This window comes from Heloderma suspectum, chromosome 13 (assembly GCF_057233095.1).
Source record: "Heloderma suspectum isolate Gila_16-S chromosome 13, 16-S_ref, whole genome shotgun sequence".
Classification (NCBI taxonomy): Eukaryota; Metazoa; Chordata; class Lepidosauria; order Squamata; family Helodermatidae; genus Heloderma; species Heloderma suspectum.
The window spans coordinates 28,553,230-28,568,091 of NC_139470.1; the positions used below are offsets into that span (position 1 = coordinate 28,553,230).

At 48.4% G+C, this 14,862-nt stretch overlaps 1 protein-coding gene across 1 annotated transcript in view; it reads left to right on the forward strand.

Annotated features, from left to right (window-relative positions):
• Positions 1 to 2,805: 2,805 nt before the first annotated feature.
• The window catches only part of LOC146336271 (2'-5'-oligoadenylate synthase 3-like), a 29,730-nt gene continuing 17,673 nt past the window's right edge, over positions 2,806 to 14,862 (forward strand). Inside the window, exons 1-5 of the mRNA XM_084819272.1 lie at positions 2,806 to 3,105; positions 5,937 to 6,163; positions 7,818 to 7,965; positions 8,208 to 8,227; positions 13,612 to 13,703. Of these exons, the coding sequence (XP_084675398.1) occupies positions 2,935 to 3,105; positions 5,937 to 6,163; positions 7,818 to 7,965; positions 8,208 to 8,227; positions 13,612 to 13,703 (658 nt within the window). The 5' untranslated portion in view covers positions 2,806 to 2,934. The remainder of the gene's footprint in view (positions 3,106 to 5,936; positions 6,164 to 7,817; positions 7,966 to 8,207; positions 8,228 to 13,611; positions 13,704 to 14,862) is intronic.

Genomic DNA, 14,862 nt, shown 5'->3' on the forward strand with positions numbered 1-14,862 from the left:
GTCCATGCTTAGCCATAAAGCCCGTCACTGACACTCAGCCCAACCTACTTCACAGGGTTGTTGTCCAGCTATCGGGAGGCCAATTCTGCAAGGAAACAGGGTGCATGGGGATGACTCTCTCTGTCTCTGGTGTGTGTGTATGTGAATGTGTGCATTTCATGGCCCCACTTACCGGCCTCACCCGTTTGTGTGCCCCCAAAACATTCTATGGGGGTCAAAGCAGCTCCACAATCCCAAAAGTCTGGGGCTGCATTAATAGAAGCATTGCTTTCAAATCCCGGGAAGTACTAGTTCCCCTCTACTCAGCTCTGGTTAGGCCTCATCTGGAGTACTGTGTCCAGTTCTGGGCACCACATTTTAAGAAGGATGCAGACAAGCTGGAGTGTGTTCAGAGGAGGGCAACAAAGATGATCAGGGGACTGGAAACAAAGCCCTATGAGGAGAGACTGAAAGAACTGGGCATGTTTAGCCTTGAGAAGAGAAGACTGAGGGGAGATATGACAGCGCTCTTCAAGTAGTTGAAAGGCTGTCACAGAGAAGAAGGCCAGGATCTCTTCTCGATCATCCCAGAGTGCAGGACACGGAATAATGGGCTCAAGTGACAGGAAGCCAGATTCCGGCTGAACATCAGGAAAAACTTCCTGACTGTTAGAGCAATATGACAATGGAGCCCATTACCTGGGGAGGTAGTGGGCTCTCCCACACTGGAGGCATTCAAGACGAGGCTGGACAGCCACCTGTCAGGGATGCTCTGACTTGGCTTCCTGCATTGAGCAGGGGGTTGGACTCGATGGCCTTGTAGGCCTTTCCAACCCTACTATTTTATGATTCTATGAAAAGGTCACCCACCCCCAAGACAGATGTTGAGAAGCATGCGGGACAAGATGGAGCCCTGCGGGACCCCACGACACAAGTGCTATGGGGTTGAGCAGAAACACATTTCCAATGCTAGTTTGAAATCGACCTTGCTTTTTACATGGAGGTAAACAGCAGGGTCAGTTTCAAACTAGCATTGGGGAATGTATGTAAACCAAAACCTTTACTTGTAGATTTCTGCAAATGAAGCTTCTGTTAAAGGCATAGGGGCAGGCCTAGAGCTCCCACAGCGTCTGCAGCAACTGGAGAACTGTCTGAGGACATTTTGGTGCCTGCGGCAGAAAACTGAGTGGGCGCCTCTGGCTGATTAAGGAGGGGCACAGTCCACCAGGGAGTTCTCCTGCATCCACAGCATCCCATAGGGCCAGCTTACAGAGCTGGGGGCGCACCAGAGGGAAATGGTTGTCGCTGATCATTTGCTGCCCTCTGGTGGTTAGAGTGGGACTGTGTGGCACTCCAAAGCCATCTGTGGATTTCTTGTCCACCATGGTGTAGGACTGCCTTCCCCAACCTGGTGCCCTCCAGATGTGTTCATACTCATAGAATCATAGAATAGCAGGGTTGGAAGGCCTACAAGGCCTACAAGGCCATCGAGTCCAACCCCCTGCTCAATGCAGGAATCCAAGTCAGAGCGACCCTGACAGGTGGCTGTCCAGCCTCGCCTTGAATGCCTCCAGTGTGAGAGCTGCAGTACCCATCATTCCCAGCCAGTATAATGTTGTAATAAAGGTATCATAACAATATGGATCTTGAAATTTTGCTTATGGTCAAGATGGCTACCTTAGCTCTTTTTCCTGCTCTTTTCCAAAGCTCATGTCTTTGACGTGTGTGCCTTGGTGGCCACGTTTTCACAGCTGCTATGCCATTGTTTCTCATTTCCTTTATGCCTGAGAGAACTCTGGTGCTGCATGGATAGCCAACTTCTCCTTTAGAAGCTTGGTTTCTGCATTGCGCCGTGTTATGTCTTAAGGAACTCCGATGCTGCGTGGATTGACAACTTTTGTGTCTCTCTGCCTTTGTTCCTCCAGCAAAATGGTGACCCCTTGGCTCTGCCTCTGCTGGTGGCCTGCCTGCTGCCCCCCAGCCAGCTGCCACGGCTCTGTGTGTGTGTGTGTGTGTGTGTGTAGCAGAAAAAGGGCAGGCTTGGGAAGGGTTAACCTCTCTCTCCCCCCACACCCTTGTTGCTGCTGTTCTGACTGTTCCTCCTCTTGAAGCTCCTTTTGCCTAGAAGAATCATAGAATCGTAGAATAGTAGGGTTGAAAGGGGCCTACAAGGCCATCAAGTCCAACCCCTGGACTTGATCCGGACTTGAACTGAGACAGAAGCATCTGTCTCAGTTAAAGGTCCACATGTAATGTGTCAGGTTTCTATAACGAAGATGAGGAGGGGCAGGTTGCAACCCCTGCACGGAGAAACAAATATGTATTTAGCAGTATTCACTCCGCTTTAGAATGTTTAGTAAATAGCAATATTAAGAAAATGATTAATGGGACTATAAACTATCTGTGAATAACTCTAACCCGAAGCTACGGCTCACTGGAAAGCGCGGCGTCATTGTTGCTGCACCAAAAGCAGTTGCATGTCCCCATTCCCAGAGTGTTTCATTTCCAGTCTCTGTTGTGGAGCAGCGCTCCCCTTCTTGCTGCGGGCTGCTTCAACTGCGTCCTTCTCTTCTTTGCCACGCTGCTGGTCTCCCGGCATTTCCCTATCAGCTCTCCCCTGCCCTGCCCTGCCCTGCCCTGCCCTGCCGCCTCCTCCTCCCTGGCACCAGCCACCTGACCTGTCCTGCAGGCCTTCTGCCCCCCCCAGCACACAACCCAGAGGCCCCGGAGGCAGGCGTCACTCCCGCATTCGCGCACACCTGGGTGTTTGGCTGTCACTCAAATCTGCTGCTCTGGGCAATGATGTTGCATCGAGGAAACGAAACTGTTTAGAGGGCTGGAAAAGGAAAGCAGTGACCAAGTGAATGCGAGCAGCTTTCCTCTCCCTGATTGCCAGGGGAGGTAGAATCTGCCAGGCTCAGCCCTCGGGACCGCTCCCCTGCCTCCGTCTCTGCCATGGATCTCTACAACGTTGATGCAAGGCGGCTGGATAAGTTCATCCACGACCACCTCCAGCCCAACGAGGTCTTCCTGGGGCAGGTGCGCTGGGCCATCGACATCATCTGTGAGTTCCTGACGAGAACTTGCTTCACAGATGCCACTTGCTTGATAAATCCCCGGCCCAAGGTGCTGAAGGTTGTTAAAATAAGTACTGGGGTCCTCTGGATACTGGAAAGGATGGTGGGGGGCAGATTCAACAGGTGAGCAGTGGGGTGGGGAAGGCGCACATTTGTCATTAATTATAACAACAACAACGTCGTGTGGCTCATTGAAGACTAACAAGCTAATGTAAAGACTAACAGCAATCATGGGCCAGGAAAAAAAGAATGTTTTTGAATGAGGCACCAACACGTTCCAGAAGGCATCATCTTAAGAACATAAGAAGAGCTGTGCTGGATCAGACCAAAGGTCCATCTAGTCCAGCATCCTGCTTCTCACAGTGGCCAACTGGATGCCCAGAGGAAGCCCATAATCAGCCTGTGAGCGCATAGCCCTCACCTGCTTGTGCTCCCCAGAGGCAGGTAGTCAGAGGCCTGCCGCCTCTGATTAGGGATGGACGAAAGTCCCTTACCTGATCCCGAAGCTTGCTTCGCGGTGGGGGGGAGGCGCTCCGTCCCTCCCCCTGAAATTCTTGGCGGGGGTGGAGGCGCCCCATCCCTCCCCGCCGAAATTCTGGCTGGGGGGGAGGTGCCCCATCCCTCCGGCCGAAATTCTGGCCGGGGGGGAGGCACCCCATCCCTCCAGCCGCGAAACCTCTTCTCCTGCCGGGACGCAAATGGCGGCGGCCATAGCCGCCGCCGTTTGCGTCCCTGCAGTCAGCCATGATAGGCTACGTGAATGTTTACGTAGCCTATCACGGCTGACTTTGGGGGGAAAAAAAAGCGCGTACGCAAATGGCGGCACCCATGGGCGCCGCCATTTGTGTTCCTTATTTACGTAGACTACGGCGAAAATAAGCCGTATTATTTTCGCCGTAGTCTACGTAAATGTCTACGTAGACTACATGTGCCCAAATAAGGAACACAAATGGCGGCGCCCATGGGCGCCGCCATTTGCGTACGCGCTTTTTTTTTTTCCTTTTTTCATAGGATTGCATCCTTAGGCTTGTTTGCATATTTGATTTTGGCAGCGGTCAAATATGACATCTCATGCGCTGTCAAATACGAAGTCCCACTGCATGTTGCCTGTCATATACTAACCACCATTTGATAGTAATACTTGACATTCCAAGTGTTCAAAGTGCTTCACATTAATTACCTAGGGGTGTGTGTGTGTGTGTGAGAGAGAGAGAGAGAGCTGCTTGTCTAAGACCATCCTAGTGAGTTCTTGGCAGATGTGACATTCGAACCAACTACCTGCTGATTCATTGCTCAGCCTCTCCGCCACTAGGCTATGCCAGCTCTTCTAGCTAGTTAGCAAATTCTGTCAGATATCAGTCGTCAAATGATAGATATTCAGGACAAATATTGAAATCAAGTCTCCTGATATCACATGTCTTGTTAGTATTTGGGTTGTCAGAGAATATTGGGTGGAGATGTAACATCAGCAGACCTCCACAATGCCTCTTGCAGCTTGGGAAGGGCCGGGAGATCATCAGCTCCCACTCAGCAGCCTGATCTGAGTGACGCTTAGGAATACTGGAAGCTGCTGTATACTGAGTCTGGCCCTTGCTCCATCTAGCCCAGTATTGTTGGCACTGACTGGCAGCAGCGGCTCTCCAGGGTTTCAGGCAGGGTTCTTTCCTCGCCCTACCTGGAGATGCCGGGCATCGAACCTGGGGCCTTCTCAGTCTTCTCTTCTCAAGGCTAAAAATGCCCAGTTCCTTCAGTCTCTCCTCACAGGGCTTTGATTCCAGTCCCCTGATCATCTTTGTTGCCCTCCTCTGAACCCTCTCCAGCTTGTCTGCATCCTTCTTAAAGTGCGGTACCCAGAACTGGTCACAGTACTCCAGATGAGGCCTAACCAGTGCTGAGTAGAGGGGAACTAGCATTTCGTGTGATCTGGAAGCGATGCTTCTATCGTTGGCCCCCGCTCAGCAGCCTGATCTGAGTGATGCTTAGGAATACAGGAAGCAGCTGTATACTGAGCCCAGCCCTTGCTCCATCTAGCCCAGTATTGTCGGCACTGACTGGCAGCAGTGGCTGTCCAGGGTTTCAGCCAGGGTTCTTTCCTCGCCCTACCTGGAGATGCTAGGCATCGAACCTGGGGCTTTCTGCATGCAAAGCAGGGGCTCTACCCACTGAACTACAGTCCCTCCCTCAAGCTATGGCCCCTCCCTCCCACTGCCTTCATGGGGGGAGGGAAGAGGAGGTTTCTCCTGTTGCATTGCTAAGCTTCAGGTGTGCATGGAGCAAAGGAAGGGTCAGTGGCGACCTCAAAGTATGAATAAGCTGTAAATGAATGGAGAGCTAGATGCAAAGCCAAGCCAAAGTGTGTGGATCTGTAGCCATATGTGAAACTCCCCTCCTCTTTGCCAAACTGCGGGGCAGGGAGGGGCCTCCCATATTGCACTCCCAAGCTCTGTAGCACACAGAAGGAGAGCAATAGACCCACAGTACTTCTGCCTGCTCCGAACCCCGGCACAGGACAGTCCCCTCCTCTCTCAGAGGTATCTAGCACGCTCAGAGGGCAGGACGAGATTACATAGGCATAAACTCCAGGAGAGTACATTAGAATAAACACGTTGACACTTTGACAATGGAACCAATTACCTAGAGAGATTACGAACTCCCTCTTGATTGTGGAAAAGCAAACCGCAGCAGCACTAAAGATCTGGAAGCAACGCAAAAGTAGTTTTTACCGTCCAAAGGAAAACCAATTTCCCAGCTTAGGGAAACAACTAATTAGCCTTGGCTTAGGGCATTAACACTTTCTGTTTCATGCTGACCTGTCATTATGGATTATGCACCATACCACTGTGGGTTTCATTAGCAGGCTCTTCCGTTATACCGCTGTAGTTGCCAGAGAGGAAGTCGCTACCCCCAAAGTATGCGCTGGAGCTGCTGGCTGTCTACGCTTGGGAACAAGGAAGTCAACAGACAGATTTCAAAATGGCGGAAGGGTTCCGGACAGTGCTTTGGCTCATCCAGCAGCACAGGCAGCTCTGCATATTTTGGACTGTGAACTATGACTTCCAGAATGAGACCCTCAAGCGATATCTGCAGACCCAGCTCCAGAAGCCCAGGTCAGTCTCCCATCCTGTTTTCTGCATGGTTGGTCCAAGCCGGTTCCTGTCCACCATCAACAATAATTCCATCTACGTTTCCCAATCCATCATCCATCCCCAACAGAGTTTTGCACAAAAAGACTTCTTAGGGCAAACCTACCCTAGCTGACTTCCCAGAAATCCTAAGAATTGCAGTTCTGTGAGGAAGCAGATCTCATACCAGGGCCAGCCCAACCAGAGAGGTGAGCTGACTGAAACCCGGAACGGATTTACTGCCCCATTGACATCGGAGCCACCAGCCTCCACTGGAGATAGCGTTAGGCTGAGTAGGAATACATGAGAATTTGTGACCAGAACTTGCCCCATTTGAACCGCTGAATGCATTTTGTGGGCAAAGCTCATGCCTAGCATGCGATGCTGGTTCAAAAAACTCATACTGTAGAAAATTGCACACTTTAAACATGTGCATTTTGGGAAAATGTGCATTTTCACACTTTAGCCAATGGGGAGGAAGCACACACTTAAAAAAAATGAGGACCCAAAGGCACACTTTTCCTGTTGGAGCAACAAAAAATCTTTGTAATTGGGAACAGGAACAAGGCAGACCGAGCTTTGAAGTGGAACTCGAAGAACCTAGACGAACTTGAGCTTCACTGATTCTTCCATCGCTAACTGAGAGATGATGGTGCTCGCTTGGAACCTGAGATTGCAAAGCAAGAGTTGATAAGGAAATTTGATTGTGTTTAGCAGGAACTCAGTAAGGACTATGGTTTCTGTGCACATTATAAAGACTTTTAGAGCAGTTTGTGGTTTGTAACTAGGGATGTACGAAAGTCACTTACCTTTCCGTGGATTATGCTTATGGTGTGGGGGGAGGTGTTCCGTCCCTCCCCCCAGAATCCTCGATGGGGGGAGGCGATCTGTTCCTCCCCCCTGGAATCCTCAAACAGCCGGCTGTGCTCCACGATGGCTCCGCAGAGCAGCTGGCCAGGCCCAGGCCAGAGCTGTCCACAGCCGGATTTCCAGCCGTGGAGGGCTCTGGGTAAAAACAAAAAAAACCGCGTACGCAAATGGCGGCAGCTACGGCCACCACCATTTGCGTTCCTTACCATCATAGTCTACGTAAATATTTACGCCCACTACGCTATTTGTGTTCCCCTTTATTTTCGCCGTAATAGTCTACGTAAATATTTACGTAGACTAAGACGGCCAAAAATAAGGAACGCAAATGGCGGCGGCCGTAGCCGCCATTTGCGTACGCGTTTTTTTTTTAACCCAGCCGTGATAGGCTACATAAATCTTTATGTAGCCTACCACGTCTTTGTAAAAAATTTATTTATACATTTCTACTTACTTTGATGATTTTTCAAAATGGCAGTGTTATACATTAGAAAATATTAAGATGGACTATATTAGTGTATTGATACATTGTATATCTATATAAATAACAAAGAAAATTCTGTAAATAAGGCTTTTCTTAGCTTCAAGTGGCAGAGATGAGTGATAGTGAAAATTCACCTGATTTTTTTTTAAAAAAGATGTGGAGCTTGTGAACCCCCTGTATTTCCCCCCAGAATTCAAACATCGGTGGCATTTCTTGAGTGGCGGGGGTTCTGCAAACCCTTTGGTCAAAGACTGTATCTTATTGGCTGTTTCTGTTGCTGGATTTTAGACCAATCATCCTGGACCCGGCAAATCCAACCGGGATCTTGGGAGAAGGAAGCCGCTGGGATCTGCTTGCAAAGGATGCTGCAGGTTGGGCTTTTCAGAAATGCTTCATAAACTTCGATGGATCCATGGTCAAACCCTGGGATGTGCCGGTGAGGGAAGCAGACAAGCCTGCTCTGTGTATTTGTGTGACTCAATATATCTTTCCATCTCTCTCTCCCTCTCTCTCTGTGGGTGGACAGACAGACAGACAGACAGACAGACCAAACAGAAATGACAGCATGCCCTCCCATTTCTTCCAGAAGTGCGGCACTATACTGTGGCTTGTGGCATGTGCTCGTGCTATAAATGCCAACTAAAAAAAAACACTTTAAACTCCTCCTCCTTCCCCCAGGATCCCAAGGCCGTCCATTGGTGCGCAGCACTTGATCACGTTATAACCATGGCGGATGCTGCACTCTGTTCCACCCAAAGAGCTTCGGCTGATGGGTGGTATGGAAATGTAATAAAGAAAGAAAGATTTATTAAAATGTGCCCCCCCCCCCCGAAGCAATTACGTGTCAAAATAAAAAGGGGCCACAATGTAGTTCCTACCAAGGCCACAGACTGACCTTTCTGGATATGTGAGGTGGTGGAATTTCCATGTCAATTCTCCCATCAGAAACTCTTATCTGCATCCCCCGGCATTTATGTATCTCCTCCTCCTCCTCCTCTCTTCAAGAGGTCAGCCATCCTGCAAGCCCACTGTAAAACATGCAGAGAGTGTAAAACTTGCACATTAAGTTACATATGCAGAATCGCTTGTTTTCATGACGTGGAATTGGGAGTTTCCTGTTTATAGGGAAGTATAATTCCAAATTCCAGGCCTCCTAAGGGGTGGGTTTGCTGTGTGCATTCATAAGAGATTATGCGGGATGGCTAATGGGGGTATCTCTGCTGCTTTTGAGATGTAGAGTTCCAAGACACAGCCAGAGGTACCACAGAACAGCCTATTTGTCACCGAGTCACAAATCCTCCATTTTGGTGTGTTCTTGTTTCAGCTGCAAGTGCCTTGGGAAGAAGAACAGTCCTACTGCACCATACTCTGAGGAGACCCCTCCCAAGCTTGTCACCGGACAAACTGTCTTGTGTGTGTTTTGGCAGGGGCATCTTGTCCAGTCCCCCAAGCTATTTCTGTAAAAAGGGGCAAAATACATCTTGGGAGCTGGGTTTCTGAATGCCAAATAGTTGACTGAGTCTATTCATTTTATTCAATGTATTTACAATATTTATATACCGCTCCACATCAGAAGTTTTCAGAGCAGTGAACAACATGATAAAAGAATAAAACAACAGGTTAAAATAGTTAAAACATTTTTTTAAAACAAGATTCTTTAGAATCCAGCCTCATTGGAGTCGGTGGCAGATTTCTCCGCCATCCCTACTTGGGCCTCCAGCGACAATTATTTATTTATTACATTTATATCCCGCCTTTTTTCCTCCTTAAAGAACCCAAGGCGGTGTACATAATCTTGCTCCTCCTCCATTTTATCCTTACAACAACAACCCTGTGAGGTAGGCTGGGCTGAGAGTCTGTGACTGGCCCAAAGTCACCCAGTGAGCTTCCATGGCCGAGTGGGGACTAGGACCCAGATCTCCTGACTCCCAGTCCAGCGCTCTAGCCACTATACCACACTGACAATGATGGATCTAGGAGTACCCCCAGACTACAGACCTGATCTTTCAGAGGGAGTGCAACCCCATCCAGAACAGGCAATGAGCCTATCTCCTGGACCCGGGAACCACTCACCCACAGGGCTTCTGTCTTGCCAGGATTCAGCTTCAGTTTATTGGCTCTCATCCAGCCCATTACTGAGTCTAGGCACTGATTCAGATGTCACAGGGAGATAGAGCTGCGTGTCATCAGCATTGTTGTTGTTGTTCAGTCGTGTCCAACTCTTCGTGACAAGAGGATGTCATTCCTTTAGGATGGATTGATTTGACCTCGTTGCAGTCCAGGGGACTCGTAAGAGTCTTCTCCAGCACCACAGTTCGAAAGCATCAATTCTTCGGCGCTCAGCCTTCCGTATAGTCCAGCTCTCACAGCCATACATTACTACTGGGAAAACCATAGCTTTGATTAGACGGACCTTTGTCGGCAAGGTGATGTCTCTGCTTCTTACTATGCTGTCTAGGTTTCTCATAGCTTTCCTCCCAAGGAGCAAGCGTCTTTTAATTTCATGGCTACAGTCACTGTCTGCGGTGATCTTGGAGCCCAAGAAAGTAAAATCTGTCACTGCTTCCATTTCTTCCCCTTCCATATGCCAGGAAGTGATGGGGCCAGATGCCATGATCTTCGTTTTTTTAATGTGGAGTTTCAAACCAGCTTTTGCACTCTCCTCTTTCACCCTCAACAAGAGGCTCTTTAGATCCTTTTCACTTTCTGCCATTAGGGTGCTATCGTCTGCATATCGGAGGTTGATGATAATTCTCCCGGCAATCTTAATTCCGACCTGTGATTCATCCAACCCGGGGTTTCTCATGATGTACTCTGCATATAAGTTAAATAAGCAGGGTGCCAATATGCAGCCTTGTCGTACTCCTTTCCCAATTTTGAACCAATCGGTTGTTCCATGTGTGGTTATTACTGTTGCTTCTTGACCCTCATACAGGTTTCTCAGGAGACCGGTAAGGTGGTCTGGTACCCCCTCTCTTACTGTTGCTTCTTGACCCTCGTACAGGTTTCTCAGGAGACCGTTAAGGTGGTCTGGTACCCCAGCATACTGATGGCATTTAGCTCCAAATCCCCTGATGACTGCTTCCAGCGGCTTCATATAGATGTTAAACAACATTGGGGACAGGATGGTACCCTGCGGCACCCCATAGCTCAATTGCCAAGGGGCTGAGGAATAGTCACCCAATGTTACTTTCTGAAATCAGCCCCGTAGGTAGGACCGGAACCACTGTAGCACAATGCCTCCAACACCCATCCCATGGAGTCGATCCAGGAGGATACCGTGGTCAATGGTATCAAAAGCCGATGAGAGATTGAGCAGAATTAACAGGGTTGCACTCCCCCTGTCCCTCTCTCGATGAAGGTCGACCAAGGCTGATTCAGTCCCATAACCAGAATGAAACCCAGACTGAAATGGGTCTAGATAATCAGTATCCTCCAAGAGTGCCTGCAATTGGTTTGCCACAACCCTCTCAAGTACCTTCCCTAGAAAAGGGGTATTTGCGACTGGGTGGTAGATGTCTAATACCATTTGGTCAAGGGCGGGCTTCTTCAGGAGTGGCTGCACTACTGCCTCCTTAAGGACAGCGGGGACCACCCCTTTCCATAGGGAAGCATTTATCACTCCCTGGACCCACCCAGTCATACCCCTTCGGCTAGCTTTTATTAGCCACAAGGGACAGGGACCAAGAGGGCATGTGGTCAGTCGCATTATTGCAAGCATCTTGTCCACATCATCAGACTAAAGCCATATACTGAGTTTTCCTTAGTTTGATACATGTCTGGAACAGCCAGAAGTTGTGTTGGAATAGAGCCTGTTTTGTTGTTTATTCGTTCAGTCGCTTCCGACTCTTCATGACTTCATGGATCAGCCCACGCCAGAGCTTCCTGTCAGCCGTCACCACCCCCATTTCCCCCAAGGTCGAGTCCGTCACCTCCAGAATATCATCCATCCATCTTGCCCTTGGTCGGCCCCTCTTCCTTTTGCCTTCCACTTTCCCTAGTACCAGCATCTTCTCCAGGGTATCCTGCCTTCTCATGATGTGGCCAAAGTACTTCAGTTTTGCCTTTAATATCATTCCCTCAAGTGAGCAGTCTGGCTTTATTTCCTGGAGTATGGACTGGTTTGATCTTCTTGCAGTCCAAGGTACTCTCAGAATTTTCCTCCAGCACCACAGTTCAAAAGCATCTATCTTCCTTCGCTCAGCCTTCCTTATGGTCCAGCTCTCGCAGCCATAGGTTACTACGGGGAATACCATTGCTTGAACTATGCGGACCTTTGTTGTCAGTCTGATGTCTCTGCTCTTCACTATTTTATCCAGATTTGTCATTGCTGTCCTCCCAAGAAGTAAACGTCTTCTGATTTCCTGGCTGCAGTCAGCGTCTGCAGTAATCTTTGCGCCTAGAAAGACAAAGTCTGTCACTGCCTCCATGTTTTCTCCCTCGATTTGCCAGTTATCAATCAAGCTGGTTGCCATAATCTTGGTTTTTTTTGAGGTTTAACTGCAACCCAGCTTTTGCACTTTCTTCTTTCACCTTCGTCATGAGGTTCCTCAGCTCCTCCTCACTTTCAGCCATCAAAGTGGTATCATCTGCATGTCTGAGATTGTTAATGTTTCTTCCAGCGATTTTAACTCCAGCCTTGGCTTCATCAAGCCCAGCACGTCGAATGATGTGTTCTGCGTACAGGTTGAATAGGTAGGGCGAGAGTATACAACCCTGCCGTACTCCTTTCCCAATCTTAAACCAGTCTGTTGTTCCGTGGTCTGTTCTTACCATTGCTACTTGGTCGTTATACAGATTCCTCAGGAGGCAGAGCAGTTGTGTTGGAATAGAGCCTATACTTACTTAAACTAAAATACACCCTCAGCATCCATCCCATGGAGAAAAACAGTAGAAACACAGTCTGAGAGCTTGTTCACACAGTCTCTCAGATCAGAAACGGGTGCCCCAAGCAGGGATGTCAGAGAAATTCACAACGCATTCAAATGAGTTCACACAGCAGACTGGCCTTTTCTGCATCACACAGAGTCCACAGACCATTATTTTTACTTTGGGGATGGGGATGTAGTGGAAATGCAGAACACCACTGTTATTTCGAGGAGTTAGTGGTGCACAACAAATAGCTCCTTCTCATTTCTTGAGTTCAGGTTAGGCCTGTTGCTTTGAGTAGAGAAGCAATGCTTCTTCTCCCCATTAATTCCCAGGGCCAATTATCTGTCTGAGTCTGATCAACTTCAGAGTCCAGTACCTTTAGGCAAGCCTCTGGTGAGATCTCAAGGTGAGACAGCATTAAGAGAGTCGAGCAAATCCTCTCCCTGTACACGAAAGTATAAGCACTCTCAAAGTCTGTGGAGCACAGCTTCAGAATAGGGAAGGGCTTCATGTAGAATATATGAGTTCTTGGGACCCTCCCAATTCAGTACTCTATCCTGATCCGGAAAAGTGCTGCGTCAGCCAGGCTGCTGGAGTGCATTCGTCATTGATTCTAAGGGGCTTCCCTTAGGCTTTATGATCTTGCTCTGTAGTTGCTTGCTGCAGTCATCATATTGCAGTGTTCTGCTTCAGTCCAAATCGCCCAGAGAGCTATTGGGCGGCATAGAAATAAAATAAATAAATAAATAAATTCAGTCTTTGGCTCGGCTAATTTATACACGCTTAATAACTCTTTAGCGTTCACAGATTAGTGTGTTTATCGTATTCTGAATCCTAAAAAGAACCGTTGCCTATTGGCAAACATGGGGGGAGGGGATTTAAGCCATTGCACAGTTGTGCAAATGCACACTTTCAAATGCAAGTTTGGAAAATTATCGTACATTCTTTAAAAAAATCCACTTACTGATTCTGTCAGTGAGTGGACGATGGAATGAAAGATGCCTGACAAGCCATGAAATATGGATGTACAAAACCCACACATCACTAATCCCACATTTCTAATTTCAGGATACTACTCCACCAAATAAAATAAAATAAAATAAAACAAGTCATTATGGAGCATTTTAGCCACAAGCCCTTGCTAACGTCTGCTAGGGTTAAGTGAAATGGTTGTTGACTGCCTCTCAGCATCTCTCACTCTCCAATTCAGCCCTGTCAACCAAATCAGCAGCTCAGGTGAATCCAGGAGTATTTACACGGACGTTTCCTCCTGGAAGATGCTGACCAAATTCTACTCCTGGAGTATCGTCTGTGGCAATTATCTTGCTTCATTCCCCCATCCCCACTGTGTCCTGGAATTTAATGACACCCCCCCCCCCCAACTGGAACAGGATATTTTCCCTCTCCGTCCTGCTGCGGCTGGTGTCTCTCTCATATTCCACTGCAATGTTACGGAAGACAAGGGGAAACTCATGTCAATTTACAGGTGTGTTTTGTGCGTGTGTCGCAGTATTTACTTTGCATCCACTTCCTTTTGCTCTCTTAGACATATGGACTCACAAACACGCATACAGTTCCTCACACTCTTATTCTCACTTCTTTCATGCGGTACTTCTTCCTGCAGACTAGCGCTCGTACACACCACTCATCTCACTTACACAGAGACGGGCCGAACAGTTGACCCACGCTTCGGTGATACTGCCTACGAGATTCTTCAATGAACAGACCCTCCCTGCCAAAAGCACACAACCCCCCTGCCCCTCGCTATGGAGGTTTCAAAGCCTGCAGCTTGCGCTGGCCTGAGATTCCTTTCATTATGTTTGTCTGACCTGGGGAGTGGTGGGGGTGGTAAAACCCACTCGTTCCCTGTTACATCAACATGTTTTGTGCTTTAATGGGATGCTTCATAGTGGTAAGTAACCTAAAAGATTACCTGAAGCTTGCTTTGGTTTTGCAAACGTTTCTATAGATATTGCACGCTTTTCTTTGGTCTGATGGATCAGTGGACATGGTTTATCAGATAAACTTTACTTTGGGCCCAAACCTCAGGAGGGCCGCATGTTGGCCCCCCCCCCCCATTTTAGAAGTAGGCTGCTGCCACGGGTGTAGTGACTATCCCTCATGTCCTGGATGCATGAAAAATCAGGCTTATTCGCTACTGGAGGACAGGGCCCTTTCCCAGAGCTTCATTAAAAGCCAGGTCACCGTGTTTGCCCAATGGTCCAGCATCTTCAGACCAGGCAGAAGAACGAAAGTAACTCCAGTTCCCAAATGCGTATATTTCTTGAAGAACCAGGCAGAGGTAAATTCAGAAATGGTGAGCTGCTGTTAAAATAAAGTGAAACCTAGAACTAGCTAAGGTTTGACTCATCAGGGTTTTAAGAATGACTCACCAAAGCAGCCGGGGCTCGCTGGCATGGCTTAGCCTTGTCTTGACTCTTTGCCAGCCCCCTGGAGACAA